The sequence below is a fragment of the Pongo pygmaeus genome, chromosome 15 (assembly GCF_028885625.2).
Source record: "Pongo pygmaeus isolate AG05252 chromosome 15, NHGRI_mPonPyg2-v2.0_pri, whole genome shotgun sequence".
Lineage (NCBI taxonomy): Eukaryota > Metazoa > Chordata > Mammalia > Primates > Hominidae > Pongo > Pongo pygmaeus.
The window spans coordinates 68,127,888-68,149,883 of NC_072388.2; the positions used below are offsets into that span (position 1 = coordinate 68,127,888).

At 42.0% G+C, this 21,996-nt stretch overlaps 1 protein-coding gene across 6 annotated transcripts in view; it reads left to right on the plus strand.

Annotated features, from left to right (window-relative positions):
* EXD2 (exonuclease 3'-5' domain containing 2) overlaps positions 1–17,479 on the plus strand; it is a 91,047-nt gene extending 73,568 nt beyond the window's left edge. For all 6 annotated transcript variants that reach the window (XM_063651728.1, XM_063651729.1, XM_054447416.2 and 3 more), the window contains 7 exons: positions 3,930–4,186; positions 5,590–5,716; positions 9,806–10,137; positions 11,149–11,255; positions 11,510–11,645; positions 12,675–13,031; positions 16,000–17,479. In XM_063651728.1, coding sequence (XP_063507798.1) covers positions 3,930–4,186; positions 5,590–5,716; positions 9,806–10,137; positions 11,149–11,255; positions 11,510–11,645; positions 12,675–13,031; positions 16,000–16,216 — 1,533 coding nt within the window. In that variant the 3' untranslated portion in view covers positions 16,217–17,479. The remainder of the gene's footprint in view (positions 1–3,929; positions 4,187–5,589; positions 5,717–9,805; positions 10,138–11,148; positions 11,256–11,509; positions 11,646–12,674; positions 13,032–15,999) is intronic.
* The last annotated feature ends 4,517 nt before the right edge of the window (positions 17,480–21,996 follow it).

Below are 21,996 nucleotides of genomic sequence, written 5' to 3' on the forward strand. Positions count from 1 at the left end.
TCCACAGACTAGGGGTGCTCATTAGTTAACCTGTTCCAGCCCAGAAGATGGTCCCATGTCATTCTTTACTCTCTGCACCCTTCGTGAAGTCATTTAAAGAATCACAGGCCATTCCAGAAATTATTTTTTATGAATACTGTTTTATTTTGTTGTTTTTTTTCTATTTATTTATTTATTATTATTATACTTTAGGTTTTAGGGTACATGTGCGCAATGTGCAGGTTAGTTACATATGTATACATGTGCCATGCTGGTGCGCTGCACCCACTAACTTGTCATCTAGCATTAGGTATATCTCCCAATGCTATCCCTCCCCCCTCCCCCCACCCCACAACAGTCCCCAGAGTGTGATGTTCCCCTTCCTGTGTCCATGTGTTCTCATTGTTCAATTCCCACCTATGAGTGAGAATATGCGGTGTTTGGTTTTTTGTTCTTGCGATAGTTTACTGAGAATGATGATTTCCAATACTGAAGCCAAAATGGATTATCCCCTGGCTCCTGGAAGGAGGACTCTAACCCAATGTTCTCTAAATGAATCACTGAAACAGCAGAGTGTTAGAAATTGTATCTGTAATGATTGTTGGTATTGTTCAGTTAAACTTTGTACTTTTGTGTATATATAACACATTAATACAGTATTATATGTGTGTAATTTATAAATATATATAGTATATGTCTCAAACATTTTCATATATTTTGACTAATTTTAAAAACCCTAGATTAAATAATGCTAATAAGACCACTGGTTTAAATAATGCTAATGAAATTAAAACGTGTCACTTTTTAATAATGTTGATAAACCAAGGGTTTCTTGTTTCCCATGAGTAGTGATGTCAGGGCAAAAAGAAATTAGCAAAAAGGGGGAAATATGAGAAATAGAGACTAGATATCTTATTCTTTAAGCTAAACTGACTCTCCTAGAAACATTATTCTTCCAATTATATATTCAATATAAGTTATGTACCTAGTGGAATCATAAACATTTGGATTCCTAGTGAGAAAACTTTGATTATAGTATATTGGATCTTAAGCACAATCCAGAAACATTAAAGACAACTCAGTTTACCTATCTGTCTATTTATCTAGTTATTTATTTAATGTATTTTATCTTTTTCTTTTCTTTTTACTCACCACTATATTAACAAGGAAATTAATGTATGGTAGACAAATGAGACCTGACTCTAAAGAGGTACAAATATCGAACCTTAGGAATTTGTAGTGAGTTTTATGTCAAATTAGCAGTACTAGTTATTAAAAGTAGAGATTTATAGCTTTTTCTTGGAGAAAGCTGATATCACAGAGGGAAAGAACTACTCATTAATTTTTAAAAAGGTGATTTGGTCACATCCAGATGAATTATTAGAGAACAGGAACCCCAGTAGTCATGTTTTTCATAGGTCTTTGTAACCTTGGCTGAGCCTCAAGAAATAGACAATGAGATCAAACTGGCGCGCTTTCGTGTGAGGATATGAAAATAGCCCTCATTGGTAAAGCAGTGCCTAAGAAGGAAGCCTAAGTCTTTTGTGAGTTAGATCATGGTTTTACTCCGCCTTAGAAAAGAAGTTGAGGGCCAGAGGGCCGGGCATGGTATCTCACGCCTGTAATCACAGCATTTTGGGAGGCTGAGGTGGGTGGATCATTTGAGGTCAGGAGTTTGAGACCAGCCTGGCCAACATGGTGAAACCCTGTCTCTACTACAAATACAAAAATTAGCTGGGTGTGTTAGCGGGCGCCTATAATCCCAGCTACTCGGGAGGCTGACGCAGGAGAATCGCTTGAACCTGGGAGGGAGAGGTTGCAGTGAGCTGAGATTGCGTTACTGTACTCCAGCCTGGGCAACAGAGCGAGACTTGGAAAAAAAGTTGAGGGCCAGAGCCCTCCCCAATTTTTTTTTTTAACAGCAGTTCTTTTGTGATCTTGACTGTTTCCTCTGTGTGATTTTGGTCACTTCAATTATGCAATGTACCTCCTCTGATTAATTGTGACACTTTGCTTGAAACATTCCTTTGGCATTTACCATGTCATTTTCTGTGTGTGTGAGCTTCTGTTTATGTGTATCCCTCCTACTCCTCCTATAAGATTATAAATTCCTTAAATCAGCACGCTCTCTTCCATTACTTTGTATGCAACTGTGGCACTGCAGGCCCAGCAGGTAGCTAGTACAGTAGCGAAAGGACCACATTGCCCTAGAGCAGAGTTTCTCAGCCTCCTCGCTGTTGACATTTTGGGCAGATGATTCTTTTTTGTACATTGTAGGATGTTTAGCAGCCTTCTGGCCTTTACTTACTAGATGCCTATGTACTTCCTCCCCACTTGTGACAACCAAAAATTTTTCCAGATATTGCCAAATGTCTCTTGGGGTACAAATTTACCCTCAATTGAGAACTACTATTCTAGGGACTGGGAAATTTAGGTGATAGTGTGATAGTCCTAGCTTTCCCATGATCTCACCATATTTGGTCAAACTGATTCACCTATATTCCTCTCCTGACAAGTGAGAAGGATTGGAATTTATTGGGTGCTTAATCTGGGTTCTGTGGATAGCTTTAGGGAAATTTTAATCCCTTGAAAATGTATGTGAGTTTTGTGTGTACATTTTTCTAGGAATAACATCCTTAGCTTTCAGCATTTTTTCAAACTTATCTATGACCCCAAAAAGATTAAACCTCAGCCAGGCACAGTGGCTCATGCCTGTAATCCCAGCACTCTGGAAGGCCGAGGCAGAAGGATCACTTGAGGTCAGGAGTTCGAGACCAGGGCGACATGGTGAAACTTCATCTCTACAAAAAATACAAAAATTAGCTGGGTGTGGCTGTGCATGCCTGTAATCCCAGCTACTCGGGAGGCTGAGGCAGGAGAATAGCTTGAACTCGGGAGGCGGAGGTTGCAGTGAGCCAAGATTGAGCCACTGCACTCAAGCCTGGGCGACAGACCCAGACTCCGTCTAAAAAAAAGAAAAAAGATTAAACCTCGATCACTTATTGTATAAAGTTTTTTATATCTTTTAAGATTTAAAGGCCCTAACATGCTCAATATACATTTTTTTTCTTTTTATGAATGCCATTTGTGACTAGAAAATGCTGAGAAAGCACTTTGTGCTACCAGGATTTATTATATTATCAGGTACCACTTATTTACAGTACTCTATCTTCTACCTCTTTTTAAAAATTGGATCTTGAGTCAGTGATGATAAGGTAAATGACTAGAGTTACCTGCGTGTACATTAGAGAGGCTGGATTAAAAAAAGAGGATGTTTATCATTTCGCACTCTACTCCTTGGCCTTTTTTCCTTAGCCTTTTTTTTTTTTTTTTTTTTTTTTTTGAGACGGAGTTTCACTCTTGTCGTTCAGGCTGGAGTGCAGTGGCGCAATCTCGGCTCACTGCAACTTCTGCCTCCCAGGTTCAAGCGATTCTCCTGCCTCAGGCTCCCATGTAGCTGGGATTACAGGCACATGCCACCACGCCCAGCTAATTTTTATATTTTTGGTAGAGACGGGGTTTCGCCATGTTGGCCAAGCTTGTCTTGAACTCCTGACCTCAGGTGATCTGCCCACCTTGGCCTCCCAAAGTGCTGGGATTACAGGCATGAGCCACCGTGCCCGGCCTCCTTAGCCTTTTAAAACCAGCATGTTCCATATGACTGCCAGTGTATGTCCCAGAGCTCCCCTGTGTCGGCTGGTCGCTGTTGATGGACTTATATTTCAGGCCTTGGCGTTTGGGGTTCTAGGTAACCTTTGTTTAGGCCGCTGCTTCACAAAGTCCATTGCATTTGTTACTGTAGGCTTATCTGTAGATGCAAACCAAAACCTGGTCAGATGCTCCCTTTGGGAAGTTAAGGATGTACCTCTTAGACTTTTTTGTCACAGTTATATGTTATGCTCGCTGCTGTGCTCAGGTGTGAACCACCACCTTGTCTTCCTCTGTTGCAGGTAAATTTGGAAGGCAAAGCCAGCCCTCTGTCACTTCTACAAATGGCCTCCCCAAGTGGCCTCTGTGTCTTGGTTCGCCTGCCCAAGCTAATCTGTGGAGGAAAAACACTACCAAGAACGTTATTGGATATTTTGGCAGATGGCACCATTTTGAAAGTTGGAGTGGGATGCTCAGAAGATGCCAGCAAGCTTCTGCAGGATTATGGCCTCGTTGTTAGGGGGTGCCTGGACCTCCGATACTTAGCCATGCGGCAGAGGTGTGGTTTGTATGAATACTGGGATTCCTGTAGCTGCGGGACAAATATTTTAGCCAGATTTGTAGATGCCTGGGACTCAGTAGTGAAACATGTGAAATTGTATAGGAGCCTAGAGTCTTCTAAGATGCATATTGAATTTGTGAGGAGACATTCCAACTTCTGTGAAACTTTGGTTACCTAGAATTGGCCTTTTTAGATCAAACATTACTGAGGTATCTCTCTAAGCTACAGGCTAAAAGCTGGTGGTCCCACTGGCTAAATTATGGCTGCAAAGGGTTTTTGGTTTTCTTTTTTCCCATATGATATTTTTGGAAATTTTTATTTAAATCAAGAAGATTTAATGTAAAAATCTGTATTTCTGGCTTCTCTTGAAATTAGGTAATCTGACTACACTGAGTCTACAGTTCTAGATGGCAGCATTTGGCTGGGTAGCATATGTGCCCTTTAGACGAGCATGCTCTGTTCAGTTTGCCAGAGTCCCCACCATTCCCATTGTAACCCTGGCTCCTCCTGATAAGCCTTTGAGTTTGCAGAGCCTGCTTTAGGCCAAAAATGATGGTAGACCAGCCCTTATCTGGGAGGAAGAGAGATTTCCTTTAGAATTTTATTCCTATGGAAATTTGATTTCAGCTTGTCTTTTCGGGGCGGGGGGTCATAATTACCTCCTCATGTTTATGTATGGGTCCTCATTTATAACAACATGGACTGAAACAGCCTCTTGCCCTGCCTGAAGTGACACAGTCACTAAAAGTTTGGAGATTTGGTAAACTAAGAGAAGTCCTGATTAAAATCTGTACTTATCACAATTTTTTAGTATAAAATGAAATTTTATTTTAGTTTGTTAGTTTGGCTTATATAAAGCTCTTATAAGTGAAGTATAATTTTTTAAAGTAATACATTAAGATATTGCTGTGAAAATTAAAACTCTGTGAAAGTCTATGGAGTATAACAGTAAAAGCCTCCCTTCATCAGGCCCTCCTTTCTTTGGCACCAGCTCCCCAGAGTGCCACTGTCGCTGTGTGCTGTTAGAGGCAGTGTGGATAGAGGCTAAAAGCTGACTCGGGAGCTGACTGCATGGGTAGGAGTCTCGGTGCTGCCACTTGCCAGCTGTATGACCTTTGGCACAGTACTAAGCCTCTCTGTTCCTCAGTTTCCTCATCTGTAAAGTAGAGATGATAATGTAGCCACCTCACAGGGTTGGTGTGAGTATTAAATGAGTTAAACTACAGAAAGGATTTATAAAGTGTTTCACAAATAGATAACAAATTATCATTTTCTTTGATGTCTAGTGAGATTCAGTATGTTATCTCTGTTTATTGGCCATTTATATGTCTTTTTTGATTTTCTTGTTCATGTCCTTTGCCCGTTTTTGATGCATGGTTTTGTTTGTTTCTTTCTTTTAGAAACAATTTGCTCTGTAATGGGCTTAGCCTGAAATCCCTCGCTGAGACTGTTTTGAACTTTCCGCTTGACAAGTCCCTTCTACTTCGTTGCAGCAACTGGGATGCTGAGACTCTCACAGAGGACCAGGTACTTCTTATCAGAGTAGTTGAAGAATGGAAGGTCATTGTTTCTGAAGTATAACTGTTTATAAAATTCAAATTCTCAAATATAGTATAAGTATTGGATGGAGATGCCTTAAAATAGATTCATTCTCTGGTGATACTCCAGCTAACTGGTCTACAATAATCACTTAAATAAAAGATAAGAGTCCTGCTTGTTTTATTTTTGAGATGGAGTCTCACTCTGTTGCCCAAGCTGGAGTGTAGTGGTACGATCTTGGCTCACTGCAACCTCTGCCTCCTGGGTTCAAGCAATTCTCCTGCCTCAGCCTCCTGAGTAGCTGAGATTACAGATGTGCACCACCACGCCTGGCTAATATTTTTGGATTTTCAGTAGAGACGGGGTTTCACCACGTTGGTCAGGCTGGTCTCGAACTCCTGTCCTCAAATGACCCACCCACCTCAACCTCCAGGTGTGAGCTACCGTGCCCGGCCAAGAATCCTGATTTTTTTGAGCATTTACTATATGTTGGGCATTTCAGAATAAGGGATTTTTTTTTAATGAATACAAATGTATAATTTAAAAAAAATATAGTGTTATAAGTGTGTAGGAGTTATAACTTATTTTAAGAAGCAGTAAGTAGTTCCCTGCACTACCTTTCCCCATTCCTAATCCTTCTTCCTTCTCCTCAGAGGCAACCACTTTCATTTCTTTCTGGTAATTATCATTATACTTCTAAATTACATGCATGCGTTATTCTTTCTTATTTATTTATATTATCTTTTGACATCATACTATGGAAGATACGGTTTAGTACTCTTGCAGCTCCCCTGTCCCTAGACAAATACTTCTCTTTCCCATCCTCCCAATTTAGGTAAATCATCATTTTTATCAGGTTAATATCCAGTATTTATATTGTTTATATCTGAGTCACATAGTAAACTGCAGTTACTTTTATTTCCCAGGATTAATAATTAGTATTTTGTTTGCATAGTGTTCCATGTACCTATTGTTTCCACCCCAGACTCCTTATCAGAACTATGGATCTCCTCTGGGCTGGTTCAGACACACGTCAGGTCACTTACTTGTTTCATTTTCCCTTGGAGCCTTCTCTCCTAGAGCCCTCTATCATCTGGCTCCTCCCAGGACAAACTGCACTCTAGGCCTGCTGCCCAACTCTCACCCTGGAATTTGCATTTACCATCAGCCTGGAATTCCCTTCACCTTTCTCTTTCATAGTAGATCCTCTGTTTTTTAAATTCCATGTCTTCTTCCTTTCTTGCCTTGGCAGAGTACATTCAAAACAGCTTCTTGAGAAAGGGAGCATGAGCAGTAAAAAAAAACAAAGTCAGTAACTGTGTCTTTTCTCTTAGGTGACTTAGTTTCTCCACAGATGAATCTTCTAGTATTCTATTCAAGAAGTCTAAGTCCCACTGCCTATATTCCAGTCACTGAGTGGGGGAAAGGTGCCAGTGGTCTTAACATTCAATGTGTAATCTCTCCCTTAATCCCCCTTTCTTCAGGTGACATTTTGTCCCTCCCTTCAGTTTTGCCTGGTATTACCAGGTCCAGATCCTCTGTGGTTTAACCATTATATGATTTAAACTTTTACTGTCTTTTGGGCTAGGGGAGGGATAGTTGTCTGGCCCTGTGCTGTACAGGAGGAGATCAGGGTGTAAGTGTTCTCTATAGAGATTTCACCTTATCCTTCTGTTTTCGCCCTTGCCTTCACAGATACCTGGTGTCTCCATTCCTTATGCTTTCCTGGTCTCTGTGGCTCAAACTCATTTGAACTTAGGCTTTTTGCCATACCACTTGCATAGGCCTAGTTTCAACCTTGCTTGCCGAGTCAGTTACCACTTGTTCATCCTTGAGAAATGTTAACTGGTTTCCAAAGTAGCTACACCATTTTGTATTCCCACCAGCAGTGTATGAGGGTGTCAGGGTTCTGCATCCTTGCTGACATTTGTTATTGTCAGTCTTTTCCATTAGAGCCATCCTAGTAGGTATGAAGCGGTATTTCATTATGGTTTTGATTTACATTTCCCTTGTGACTAATGATGCTGGGCATCTGTTCATGTGGGTATTGGCCATTTGTATATCTTCCGTGGAGAAATGTCTATTCATACGTATCCTTTGCCCATGTTTTAATTGGGTCATTTGTTATTTCATTTTTGAGTTTTAGGAATTCTTTGTATATTCTAGATCCTTTTCAGATAGATGATCTATAAAGTATTTTCTACCACTGGTTGTTTGAAGCACAATAGTTTTTAATTTTGATGAGCTCCAGTTATCAGTTTCTTTTTAAAAATCTTTTCCTTTAATTGCTTATGCTTTTGGTGTCATAGTCAAGAAATCATTGCCTCACCCAAGGTCATGACGATTGGCTCCTATATTTTCTTCTAAAAGTCATATAGTTTTAGCTCTTGCATTTAAATCTGTGATGCATTTTGAGTTAATTTTTGTGTGTCTTGTGAGGTAGGGGTCCACATTCACTCTTTTGCATGTGGACCTCCAGTCATCCTAGTACCATTTGTTTCTTCATCATTAGAAAATAATGTGTTAAAGAGAACTCTGAAGTCTTCTCATTCAAGCACACATTCTTCTGTGGGAAACAGTCTGCTAATAGATAATGTAGATTGTTGGATCTAGGTGGAAAATTTTATCCAAACTTGTTTTACTCTAAAAGTATAAATGATCCTTACTAATAGAATTATTCACTGGCTTGGTTATTAAAGGTGAACTAATAGAATTTTAAAGTCCTTACACTTTTTGTTGGGAAAAGCTATTAATTTTAGTTTTTTTAAAATTTAATTTAGTTTTTTTAAAATTTAATTTTATTTATTTATTTATTTATTTTGAGATGGAGTCCCACTCTGTCGCTCAGGCTGCAGTGCAGTGGTGCGATCTCAGCTCACTGCAACCTCTGCCTCCTGGGTTCAAGCCCCAGGTTCAAGCGATTCTCCTGCCTCAGCCTTCCCAGTAGATGGGATTACAGGCGCGTGCCACCGCGCCCAGCTGATTTTTTGTATTTTTAGTAGAGACGGGGTTTCCCCATGTTGGCTGCGCTGGTCTCAAATTCCTGACCTCAAGTGATCCGCCCGCCTCAGCCTCCCAAAGTGTTGGGATTACAAGCGTGAGCCACCGCACCCAGCCGAATTTTAGTTTTGACCACAGTACTTTTTTTTTTTTTTTTTTTTTGAGATGGAGTCTTGTTCTGTTTCCTAGGCTGGAGTGCAGTGGCATGGTCTCAGCTCACTGCAACCTTCGCCTCCTGGGTTCAAGCGATTCTCCTGCCTTAGCCTCCCGAGTAGCTGGGATTACAGGCGTCCACCACCACACCCAGCTAATTTTTGTATTTTTAGTAGAGACAGGATTTCACCATGTTGGCCAGGCTGGTTTCGAACTCCTGACCTCAGGTGATCCATTCGCCTTGGCCTCCTAAAGTGCTGGGATTGCAGGTGTGAGCCACCATACCTGGCCCACAGTACTTTTCTTTATGACCAGCTTGGCTATCACCAGTTGCTTAGGAGAATGACTTACCACTATTAAATAAATAAATTCCAGGAATGGGCCCTGTGACTTTGATTTGAGGCCCATGTTTGAAACCTATTTGTTTTCTTTGTTTTCAATATCTTATTAATAGATATGGCAGGTCATTTCTGATTGACAGTCACACAGGCCTCTTAATGAATCATGATTTCAGCCATCCCAGAGGATGACTGCCTCCAAAGTGAATTTCATGTACTAGTTATCAGGCCTTTGTTAATTACCCTTCCCCCAAACTTGAGAGAAATCTGTCCAGCAATTTGGTAGCAGATAGAAACTTCACTGATTTATATAGGTGAGGATTTTCCAGCATTTAGAGTAAGTCATTATTTTAGCTATTTTAGTTAAAAACATAGGGAACATGAGAGTTAATCATACTATTCAATTTACTTTTGTGTAGTTGGAAAATTTCTATAATAAAAAGTTTTAAGGAAGTATATGGTGCCCAGCTTGTCGTACATTTTGAATTAGGATCCTAAGAGTTATCTATTTCTTTGTGATTGACTTTGAAGTTGTTCTCTCTGGTTTGCCTTCCAGATTCCACTGATCTCTGACTTTTCTCTTTAGGTAATTTATGCTGCCAGGGATGCCCAGATTTCAGTGGCTCTCTTTCTTCATCTTCTTGGATACCCTTTCTCTAGGAATTCACCTGGAGAAAAAAACGATGACCACAGTAGCTGGAGAAAAGTCTTGGAAAAATGCCAGGGTGTGGTCGACATCCCATTTCGAAGCAAAGGAATGAGCAGATTGGGAGAAGAGGTTAATGGGGAAGCAACAGAATCTCAGCAGAAGCCAAGAAATAAGAAGTCTAAGATGGATGGGATGGTGCCAGGCAACCACCAAGGGAGAGACCCCAGAAAACATAAAAGAAAGCCCCTGGGGGTGGGCTATTCTGCCAGGTAACTGAGTCACTCCCTGTCTAGTAAAGAGTCAGTGGCCCAGCCTTAGCAAAGGGTGTGATGCTTCCCTGGGGTCTGGGGAGAAGGCTTGTAGTAGGGGAGCAGCAGCTCTCCAGGGGTTAATCTTGCTTTTTCTTTCCATCAGAGACGTTTGATCTCTCCTTTGCTTTATTTGTGTATTTTTCTCCTTTTCCCTTCTTTTACTTTTTTATTTATTGACAGTTGGAGTGGAAATGAGGAAAGCTTAGCTTAGTTCTGTCATTGACCCTGATGTGACCTTAGGCCTTAACTTCTCCAACTGTAAATGGGGATATAATTATCATTCCTTCCTTGTTTCAGGCTAGCTGTGGAAAATAAATAACACATAGTGCCTTGTACTTTTCAGGAGAAATGGATTATCTGATTTCTTGTTCATATGTTATTTGATTATTTAGAATGACATCCAGCTCCAAGAAAATGTTACCCTCTAGCCAATGAAAAATGTCCTGTATAACTTATTCCTCTATTGTAGGAAGATGACTAATAAGTACTTTGGAGCATAAATTTGGTCCCTGTAGCAAAGTGCCTTTAGGAATTAATTGGATGATTAAATTGAAGGAAGTGTTATTGCATGTGAGTTAGAAGTAAATCCACATGGCCCTCATTACTTTGGCTTGAACTTTTAAATTTTTAATGTACTTTGTTTAATCCAGTGATTTGGCAGTTTTCTTGTTGCTTGGTTCTTTTTTGCATTCACAGCAGAGCTGTGTGTAAACCACCCGACACACTCCCTAATGTCCTAGTCCATAAGTGTAAAAATTAGAGGCATAAACTCATTCATTTTTAGTTCTGTTTCCTAGCCCAATGCAGGTGAGGATTAAACATGGTTTCTCACTCTGTTTGTTTTTTCCATAGTGGTGTGTTTGACCTTAGTGTTGAGAAGTTTGGGTAACTAAGAAGAGAGCATGAGAAGGCAACATTTTGACCCACAGTTAGCTTCTGGTTTGAGAATTCTCTTTCCTTTCCCTGCAGAAAATCACCTCTTTATGATAACTGCTTTCTCCATGCTCCTGATGGACAGCCTCTCTGCACTTGTGATAGAAGAAAAGCTCAGTGGTACCTGGACAAAGGCATTGGTGGTATGAGATTCAGCTGTCCTTGTTTATCTCTAATTAGGTGCATTGGATGCTGGCAGGAGTGGGGAGTGAGGTAAGGAAGAGGGAGGGATAGAAGAAGGCAGAGAGACCGTGAGATGCATGGGACTGGGTAGACACAACCCAGAAATCGTGTTCTCTGCCAGGCCATAGCAGAGAACAGTGAAGGTAGTGCTGCTTCTTGGGTGTGGTGGTGGGGGCAGGGGGAACAGTCAAACACTGATGTCTCTTCTCTTAAGAGCTGGTGAGTGAAGAGCCCTTTGTGGTGAAGCTACGGTTTGAACCTGCAGGAAGGCCCGAATCTCCTGGAGACTATTACTTGATGGTTAAAGAGAACCTGTGTGTAGTGTGTGGCAAGAGAGACTCCTACATTCGGTGAGTGTGGCATTGGGCCACCCTGGTTGTCTGTGGCAGATGGAAATTGCTTTTGTAGCCATATGCAGAGCCTTTGGGGGCTGTGGCTGTCTGTCCACTTTGGCTGAGAGGCTTGTTCCTAGCATCCAGCTTCCCCAAGAGCTTTGGTATTCTGCTGCCCTTGCTATAGTGGCCCTTACCCCTCCTGAGCCGTTTCCCAGTTTCTGGAGTGCAACATCATACTCAGTAATGGTCTGTCATGGGGACAGTGGTTCCCTTTTGCTCATGAAAGACTGAAGACCAGTTCCTTCAGAAGTTGTGTCCTTCTCATCCTCTCTTGACTGGCTCACCAGCTTTTTGAGCCATGGTTTTATTCATGGAGTATCCAAGTGTCCTGAAGCCTGCTCTGTGCTGTAATACTGTTTCACATCAGGGTCCCTGCACCGTGAGGGTGAGGCTGCCGACTACGTCTGAGTGCCCAGACACTTGGGCTTTCTCCCTGGCTTCTGTGGAGTCACTCACTTTCCTCCTTTCTCCCCTGCAAAGTGAGACAAAGTCATTGCTGCCAAGAGTTTTTCCTGAGAGCTTAGTTCTCCTTAGAAAATAATGATGAACCTGGTGAACCAGGGAAATAGAGTAAGGTATTCCTCAGATGAAGGAAATTGGCTTTTTCAGGTTCCTAGGCCTTCTTGAGAGAGTTGTTTTCCAGGTGTCAAAGGCCATTAGAGTATCTTTTCAGTTCTCTGAGACTTTGCCTTCTGGGAGCACAGCCTTCTCAGAGGTTGTTATTAACCTCTCACTATGCTGGCCCTCCATTGAAGCCCACAGCAGGTGGTCTGTATTTACTTGGCAGAAGAGAGGAAGCTAAGACACAGATGGGCTGAGTGGAATAGGTGATACTGCCTTTCTGTGATCTGTGTTGGGCGGTGGTGCCCAAGGCTTCCCAGTCATGGTTGGGCCCCAGTTAGAACCCCAATAGCCTGTCTGCTGTCTTTCCATGTGCTCTGTCATACACTTATGAGCGCTGCCTTCCGGCTGGGCTTGTTCCAGGAAGAACGTGATTCCACATGAGTACCGGAAGCACTTCCCCATCGAGATGAAGGACCACAACTCCCACGATGTGCTGCTGCTCTGCACCTCCTGCCATGCCATTTCCAACTACTATGACAACCATCTGAAGCAGCAGCTGGCCAAGGAGTTCCAGGCCCCCATCGGCTCTGAGGAGGGCTTGCGCCTGCTGGAAGATCCTGAGCGCCGGCAGGTGCGTTCTGGGGCCAGGGCCCTGCTCAACGCGGAGAGCCTGCCTGCTCATCGGAAGGAGGAGCTGCTGCAAGCACTCAGAGAGTTTTATAACGCAGACACAGTCACAGAGGAGATACTTCAAGAGGCTGCTAGCCTGGAGACCAGGTACAAAGCACAGGAATTGTGGGATGTACCAGGGACATTAACCCTCGTTACTTAGTGAGAATGCTTGCCAGGGAGGGGGCATTGGCTGCTTAGGCACAGTGCCTAGCCTCATGCTTCACCTAGTAGGTGTCTAGTAGTTTAAGATACCTTGGAAGTGGAATAGAAAAATCTACTTGAGGATTTCCTTTCCATAGGAAACTTGCTTTTTGTGAGGTGCTTATCTTTGACCTTTTTAAAGATCATACACTTAAGTTCGGTCATTTTTGTGATTAGCATGAGAGTGCAGTTGTGGTGGAGCTGCATCTTACACATTCTATGCAGACGTAAATCCTCATGCCAGCACATGAGATGAAATAATAGTCCAATAACACCCTCAAAGTTCTGAAGTTCCCCATGAGATATAGTACATTCACCCCTCAGTATCCATGGGGGATTGGTTCCAGGACCTCCCTTGGATACCAAAATCCACCAATGCTTAAGTGCCTGATATACAATGGCATAGCATTTGCATATATCCTACACACATCCTCCTGTATACTTTAAATAACCTGTAAATTACTTATAATACCTAATACAATGCAAATGCTATGTAAGTAGCTTTTGTATTTTATTCTTTATGAAGTAATGAGAAAAAGGTTTGTACATGTTCAGTACAGATAGTACAGATAGTTTTTTTTTTTTTTCCCCAAATAGTTTTGTGGTTTTTTGTGTTTTGTTTTGTTTTGTTTTTTTGAGATAGTATATGGCTCTGTCATCCAGGCTGGAGTGCAGTGGCACTATCTTGGCTCACTGTAACTTCCACCTCCCAGGCTCAAGTGATCCTCTCACCTCAGCCTCCCAAGTAGCTGGAACTACAAGCATGCACCACCACACCCAGCTAATGTTTGTATTTTTTGTAGAGATGGGGTTTCACCAGGCTGCCCAGGCTGGTCTCAGATTCCTGACCTCAAGCAATCCACCCGCCTTGGAAGAACTGGGATTACAGGCATGAGCCACTGTGCCTGGCCCCAAATCGTTTTGATCTGAGGTTTGAATCCACAGATGCAGAACCCACAAAGATGGAGGGCCAATTCTATGTGTGGTTTTGTGTCTCTGACTTTATACAGGTCTGTGAGAACTGTGACTAATGAATTCATAGTTCCTATCTCACCTGCACTACAGGGTATCGGCTCACTGAATGGAATGTTGAGCAGAATTGCGGTTACTATGTAAATTACTTTTCTTTTTTCCTTCCTTGCTTTCTCCCTCCTTCTCCGTGAGTACATAGTTGAATTCTTGTGACACAATGCAGTATTCTGAAATGAGAAATGAATGGGCACATGGCTCAGATGGTAAGAGCTCTGGGCTACCATGCGCAGTTCTGCCTCCCAACTGTCACTTTTTCCAACTGTACTAGGAGTTGAAATAAGGGAACTGATAAGTTCACAAAACCTTGAGAGTGATGCTGGTTGCCTATAGGGTTTTGTTAACTGAAAAATAAAAAAGTAACTCCAATTATAAGCAAATATTTAATTTTTTTAGAAAACAAAAAATTTTTGTACTCTGATCCATTACTACTGATCCATTACAGATACAGCAAATATTTATTGAACAGATATTTATAGATATACTATATCTTGCAGCAAACCAGCTAATAAACTTCACATAAATTGCCTTAATTGTTTCTCATGACAACCTGACAAAGTAGGATTTAGATTTCTTACTGGTTAACTGCTATTATATCTTAAATTTAAAAAATTTTTCAGAGTTTTAAAAGAATTATAGAATTTTATCCCCATAACTATTCTGTGAGGTTGTAGAATAGATGTTGTTTTGTAAGTAGCTGGGATTACAGGTGTGTGCCACCACACACGGCTAATTTTTGTACTTTTAGTAGAGGCAAGGTTTCACCTCGTTGGTCAGGCTGGTCTCGAACTCCTGACCTCAAGTGATCCTCCCGCCTTGGCCTCCCAAAGTGCTGGGATTACAGGCATGAGCCACCACGCCCAGCTACCAATATGTTTTCTAAAGCAGCTAAACCTCCCCTTTCAGCCACAGACTTTTCTAACAAATTCATCTTGCTGAATTGGGTAGATGAATGCTGGACTTGTGACTGAGAAGAACAGTTGTTTGGAGACAGGCAAGTTAGTGGGAAGCACATGAGCTAAATATTAATAATAAAGTGTCTGCAGATACCCAGAGACGCCAACACTGCTGGGGTGGTGGGCGTCTTGGGAGGGAGGATTGAAAGTGGGGTATGGATGTAGGGAGAGGAGAGTGTGTGTGGGCAGGGTACTTCCTTGAGGAAGGTCATCTTTATTCACAGGAGGTGAAAGCACCATTCACACGGCATCGGAGCAGTTTTTAAGGACTCTGCTTAGGAAGGAGGGAGGGATTCATCTTCTCATTTAATGGCACCATTTGCACAACTGAGCAACCATAGTAGCATTTCACTGTGACCGAAACACTTCTCACCACTGTGGCTTGGCATCTTTTTGTGAGAAAGAAGGCTCTAAAGAAATATGCAACCTTGCATTTTACATTCGGTTATTAAATTGTGTTGTGAAAAAGTGTAACATGTGGGCCGGTTTAACAGCCTCATATAAATACTGTGTCCCAGAATGAACAACTTAAAAGAGGGGTGAACTGGTCACTGGGTAATCCTGGAAGAAATGGAAGACCAGCATTCTTCATCCATTATCAGCTGGATGGTAGTGCCCCTCTCGTGGGAGCTGAACATTATGAAGTGGCTTTCCTGTCAGTAGAGCTCAGAACCCTCAAATACATTCTGTTGGGATTGCGAGTCGTATGTTCAGACTATAAAAAGGGCAGAGATAAGAAAGAGGATGTTTCGAAAACACCAAAGTAACTAACCCTTTAGGAGTCCTTCAACCTCCCCATTTACCCTTGGCCCGCAGCATTTGAAGCTGTCTGTGAGGCCATCCTGTGCTTGTTTCCCTCAGACCCTTTGTTTTTCATGTCTTGGCAGAATCTCCAACGAAAACTATGTTCCTCACGGACTGAAGGTAGTGCAGTGTCACAGCCAGGGTGGCCTGCGCTCCCTCATGCAGCTGGAGAGCCGCTGGCGTCAGCACTTCCTGGACTCCATGCAGCCCAAGCACCTGCCCCAGCAGTGGTCAGTGGACCACAACCATCAGAAGCTGCTCCGGAAATTCGGGGAAGATCTTCCCATCCAGCTGTCGTGATAGCTGCTTTCCTCCCAGTTAGCACAGGTGGGAAGCTGGAGCCAAGGTTGAAGAGTCGCCTCTTCCCATTTTAGTACATCATTAATTGGCAAAGCCTGGGTGACACAACTCAGAATACTAACCTAGACTAATCCCAGGATGTTTCTGCTGGAGCAAAGATATTGTTTGAAGGAGAGTTTATGGTTTTGGATTTTAAACGGGCAGGGTCTTTTTTCCTCTCTTATTTTTGTGGACAAGAGAGGCCTTCGCCTTTATTTTTACTCTCCCTCTTCTGCTGTCCCTGTGCAGAGGAAAAATGAAGAATTCTCCCAGAAGTGACTTGTCAAGACTTTAAAAAAATGTTTTTAATGCATTTCTTCCTTGTCTAGTGCCTCGGTTTATCTCTAACAGGGGCTGTCCAGTATATCGGTACCGTTAGGAGGGGAGAAAAAGTTCTTCCAAAGGCTGGAGATGTGAACAAGGAGTCAAATTTATTTTCCCAATTCAACTTCATAATTATCATTTCTTTGGCTTCATACTCTCCCATAACTCATGTGGTTGGGATCCATCCCATCTGGGTCACTTCAGTCTACTTCACATACTTGAAAAGGCTTTCCTTTACACTTCCAGGACCAAACAGCAACTTCCTGCCACACGCTTCCACCCTATCACTGGGAGAAATCCTTTTCTGGAAATGAGCCTTTGACCTGGGTGGGGCAGAAAGAACCACAAACTCCATCTCCCAATAGAACTTTGAAATTCACTCAGCTTTTCCTTTCATGCTGTTTGTTGCCTGCTTGTTGCACTCCTCCTGCCCCAGAACTGCAAGATTTTTAGCTTCACCCCTTTCTGAGAGGAATGTTATCTTTTATCAGAATCAGTATCAGTTCCCCTGTATTCTGTGCTTCATCGAATTTGCAAGACTGACCTCTTTTAAGCATTTAATTCACTCCCAGAGTCATCTGGTCAGGTTGCAATATGAGGACTTCTCTGTCTCCTCTGAAGCCTGGGACACTGAGCTTACTTAATACATTAGATGTTCAAAAGAGGAGTGTTGTTTCATCTTTCAAAATGTTAGGCCATCACTTTTCTGAGTATAAAATCGACTTATTAATGATTAGTAATTTTTCTAAAGTATTGGGAAAACTTTCTTATTTTATAAGATCTTAACAAGCTTAAAAAAGAATTTTATGACCAGAATCCAACAAGAGCTCTATTTTGGAATTGTGCCCAAGTTGGTGATGTTTACTCTAAAATTGATAATAAATCTACTTGTAAGCACAAGGCTCACTGGATGTAAATGTAAAACTTCATGGCTTTATAAAACTGGTAAGCGTTCCTAGGGGAGGGGCTTTTTATCCTACAGGCCCCTGCCTCCTGGCAGTGCCGTGGTATGTGTGCATGGATATACCACACACAGTCACCATCGGCCATCAGTAGCAGCCCATGAACCCACGTGCACATCCTGCATCTTGCTCCTCTGACCCTTCATTCCCACTTGTCTTCAAGCAGGCATTTCTGGGATCTAAACTAGAAATCCTTGAAAACAAATAGTATCAGCCACTTTGAGGAATGTGCATTCACTATAGTGGGTTATTATGGGGTCTCTGCCTCCTGGCTGTGTTATGCGGAGCCCAGGAGTGGAGGAGAGCCGTGGAAATAGACGGGGAGAGGCTGGTACTTGGGTTGTGGTAATAGTTAGGCTTGCCACAAGAGGGCACTCATAGATTTGTTTTTATATTCATTCTTGAGAAAAAACGACTGGTTACTGAACGTAACTCATGACTTATGTTTCAAATTTTGCATAGCTGATTTTAAGTCATTTTGATAGCTTTGCAAGAAAAATTTTTCCTTTGAAACAAGGGAGTAGGGCTGTTTCATTTTCTTTCCTTCTAATCCTCATGCCAAGAGGTGAGAAACACTTAAGGTCATTTAAGGTGCTAAGGAAAGAGTTTTCTCATGGAGCTTTCTGTGAGGCGCAGTGAAATAGAGCCAGCAGCAAAGTAGAGGAAAAAGCCAGACTGCGTCACACAAGATTTCTCATCCTTTTCAGGAGAGAGTTACTGTGTAGATTTGAATCTTTTTTCTTTGAGTCTGCTTTGAACTTTAGCAGGCTTTTCCTAAGACTGACAATTGTCGTCTTAAATCAGAGATTTGAGGGTAGACTTATTTTATGGTAAATGTCTATTTTTCTGATATAAAAGTAACAATGCTCATTACAGAAAAGTCTAAACAAAGAATAAAAATTAGCCATCATCTCTCCATCTAAAACAGAGCTAAACTTTGCTGATATATTTATGAATTTCCTTTCAGTATTAAAAAGTGCATATAAGGTGTATGATATTTACACAAAATTGAAGGTCATACATAGATACAGGTTGGTATCCTAACTTTACCCTCTCACTGATTAACATGGTATCATGAGTAACTTCCTATGTTTTTAAATCTTTGAAAATAGATTTCTAGTGGTTCTACCTTATCCATCCCCACACCGTTGAAAATTTTGGTTGTTTCAGATACCTTTATTATCAATGATGATGTGATGAAGTTTCTTGTATATATCTCTTTGGCTCTATCTTTGGTAATTTCTTAAGAATAGAATCTTAGAATTGGATTGTGAAGAGGGGGACTCACATTGCTGGGCTTGAGTACAAATTGACATCACCTTTTAGGAATGAAATGCTTCTCTTTGACCCTTTAGCTCCAGTGTCCCAGCATAGTCACTGGGCTTCATATGAGTAGCAGTGAGAGGACAGTGTCACAGCAAGGGCCTCTCTGCATGCTCCCTGATCATTGTGTTTGCAGGTTCAGCATCTCTTCTTGAGTCCTTCCCATCTTCCAACCTTATTGCCTCATTTCCCCCTTGTAGTCAATGTTTTTTGGAAACACTGTTTATATTTATTTTAAAATAAAAATGTAAAAAAAAGGTAAAAAAATAAAATTTTAAATTTTAAAATATAGACTATAGGCAGATGTTTTTTCCCTGCTACACAAACAATTAGTGATTTGCTATCCCAAAGTGAATGAGGCACAATATTCAGGGATTTGTTACCACTTAAGAGCACAGCCATAAGTTACTTATTGTTATCCATGTCACGGATAGAGATCAGATGACAAAATGTGTTCTGTTGAAATAAAGCCATTTTAATCCTGCATTTTAGACTCTTAAGAATCCAGCAGGCAGAAGGAGGTTTTGTTCACCTTCCTATTCTGCCTATTAGTTTGGGGCCCTAACATTTGTCTGTAAGTTAAGTTCTTAGTTTACCCTGCCTCTCAATTTTTCATTCATTTATTTATCCTTTCTTCCTTTTTTTCCCCTTCCTTATGTCTCAGCCTTATAAGAAGTATCATTTTTTCTTTTAAAGGAGATAGTTTCTCAGTTTGCTAGTTTACTAATTATTATGTATTTTAAATGAATCTTTCTTTCTGGTCTTTTATGTTTCCTATTATAAGATGGTCATTTTTCAAGAGTACCTAATCCCCTTAGGAGTACACTGAGAATCAGTTTCTGTTGGAAGAGATAAACTAAAAGAGGGTATAAGAATGATTCTTGTTTTGATTAACTATTGATTGATCTGAATAACATAAAAATAATACATAATCTCCCCAATACTTTTTTTTTTTTTTTGACAGGTTCTCACTCCAGACTGGAGTGCAGTGGTGCAGTCATGGCTCACTGCTGCTTCGACCTCCAGGGCTCAGGCAGTCCTCCCATCTCAGCTTCCCAAGTAGCTGGGACTACAGCCTTGTGGCATCATGCCTGGCTAATTTTTTAATTTTTTTGTAGAGATAGGGTCATGCTTTGTTGCACAAGCTGGTCTCAAACTCCTGGCCTCAAGCCATCCTCTCACCTTAGCCTTCCAAAGTACTGGGATTACAGGTATGAGCCCTGTAATCTGTGCCCAGCCCCCCAGATAGTTTTGTTTTGGAATTCAGGTATAATTTTCAGGCATTCACCAAGATGCCCCTGTGCAAGAGCCCAGCACCTTCTGCCTGTCCCAGTCCTGGAGCAGTTTTCTATCAGGCAATGGAGCAGGGATGACGTGCAGCCACACAGCCCATGCATTCAAAAGTACCTATTCCACCAGCCTGCTAGGAGATGTATTAGTCACTCCTTTTGCTTGAGGAAGCAAGGCCTTGCTTAAATGCTAACATGTTATTTAGAAAGGTGGGAAGTACATTAGACCATTGTTTTTTTTCTAACCAGCTTTATCTGTGGCCAACTCTGGTTGAAGGCCCCTAGAAACTGGGTAACTGGACCAAATGGTTAATCATTTGAGAGATAATCAAGAACTGCCTTTGCAGAGGAATAGAGTTGTCAAAGGACCTAGTTCATGCATCCTGGGTTGTACCCCTTTCTGATATGGTGCAGGCTGCCTCAAAGGTCATTTTGTGTTGTGACTGAATGGAGATAATGTCATACCCTCCAGACTGAACTCAAAGCATTTGCTTTTTGCTATTTGTTATTCTCAAATTTTTCTCTCTTGCTGGACGGGTAGCCTGTTGCCTTTCTCCCAGCATAAGCTTCAAAAGCTGCCGAGTTTACAGGCAGCATTATTATAAGCGTGATGTTTGGGTTCAGACTATTCCTGAGCTGAAATGGCTACTTAGAATCTATTTCTGCTGCTGCTGCTGTTTTTTTTTTTTTTTTTGAGACAGAGTTTTGCTCATGTCACCCAGGCTGGAGTGCAGTGGTGCAATCTTGGCTCCCTGCAAACTCTGCCTCCTGGGTTCAAGCGAATCTCCTGCCTCAGCCTCCCAAGTAGCTGGGATTACAGGCGTGCACCACCACACCCGGCTAATTTTTGTATTTTTAGTAGAGACGGGGTTTCACCATGTTGGTCAGGCTGGTCTCGAACTCCTGACCTTAGGTGATCTGCCCGCCTCAGCCTCCCAAAATGCTGGGATTACAGGTGTGAGCCATCGCACCCGGGCCCTACTTCTGCTTCCTAAAGATCTCCCTTCTCAGGCTGCAGCACGCCAGGGCAGAGTTGAGATTCTGGCCACTCAGGCCACCAGGGTATCTGTTAAGTCCTGGGTAAGAAACAGAATTTTGAGCTTAGTAAGCTACAGGGGGCTGAAAAGGAATGAGACTGAAACATGGATAATTTTAAAGGAGGTATGTTTATTTCTTTAGTGGGGATGGGGTGGGCTGGGGGCTTGTTCATGAACTGAACTTTAAATTTTGCTCTTTCCCATACCTAGTTCTGTCATGTATTGGAGGATCAGAAAAAAGTGTGCTGGTGACTGAGGTTCTGGTTCCAGCCACCAGCTGTGTGCCTTTGGACAGATCACTTTTCTGGGCCCCTTTCTGTATCTACAGAGGTTTGAATTAGATGTGCCATACGGGCCCTCCTAGCTGTAGCATTCTATAATCCACCCCACTGTTTCCTTATGTGGCCCTTTCCCTTGAGTACTGTGTACTTTCTGCTTTGTTGCACACTCTCATCCCACCTCCAGTGCTGGGAATGGAGACTGCATGGAAAGAAGGGTAATGAGGGAAGCAGGGTGCCACACCATGGCCTCATTGACTAGGGAGAAGCCTGCTCTCTCCATCTGGTGTCAGAATACTTGTCTTACCAGAGATGTCTGTGTGTGGCTCTAGGGAACTCACATTTCCCTATCGCCCAGTTCACTGAATAATCAGAAAGAGAGAAGGGAAATCTGTATGTTTAACCACATTGCCAGTGTTGTAGGATTTAATAGGAGATAAGTGTAAAAGGGAAATGAGGCAAGTGTGCCAGGTGTTGTAGATGGGAGGATATTGAGTGGGGAAAGACTGTTTCTCATTTTAAGGATAA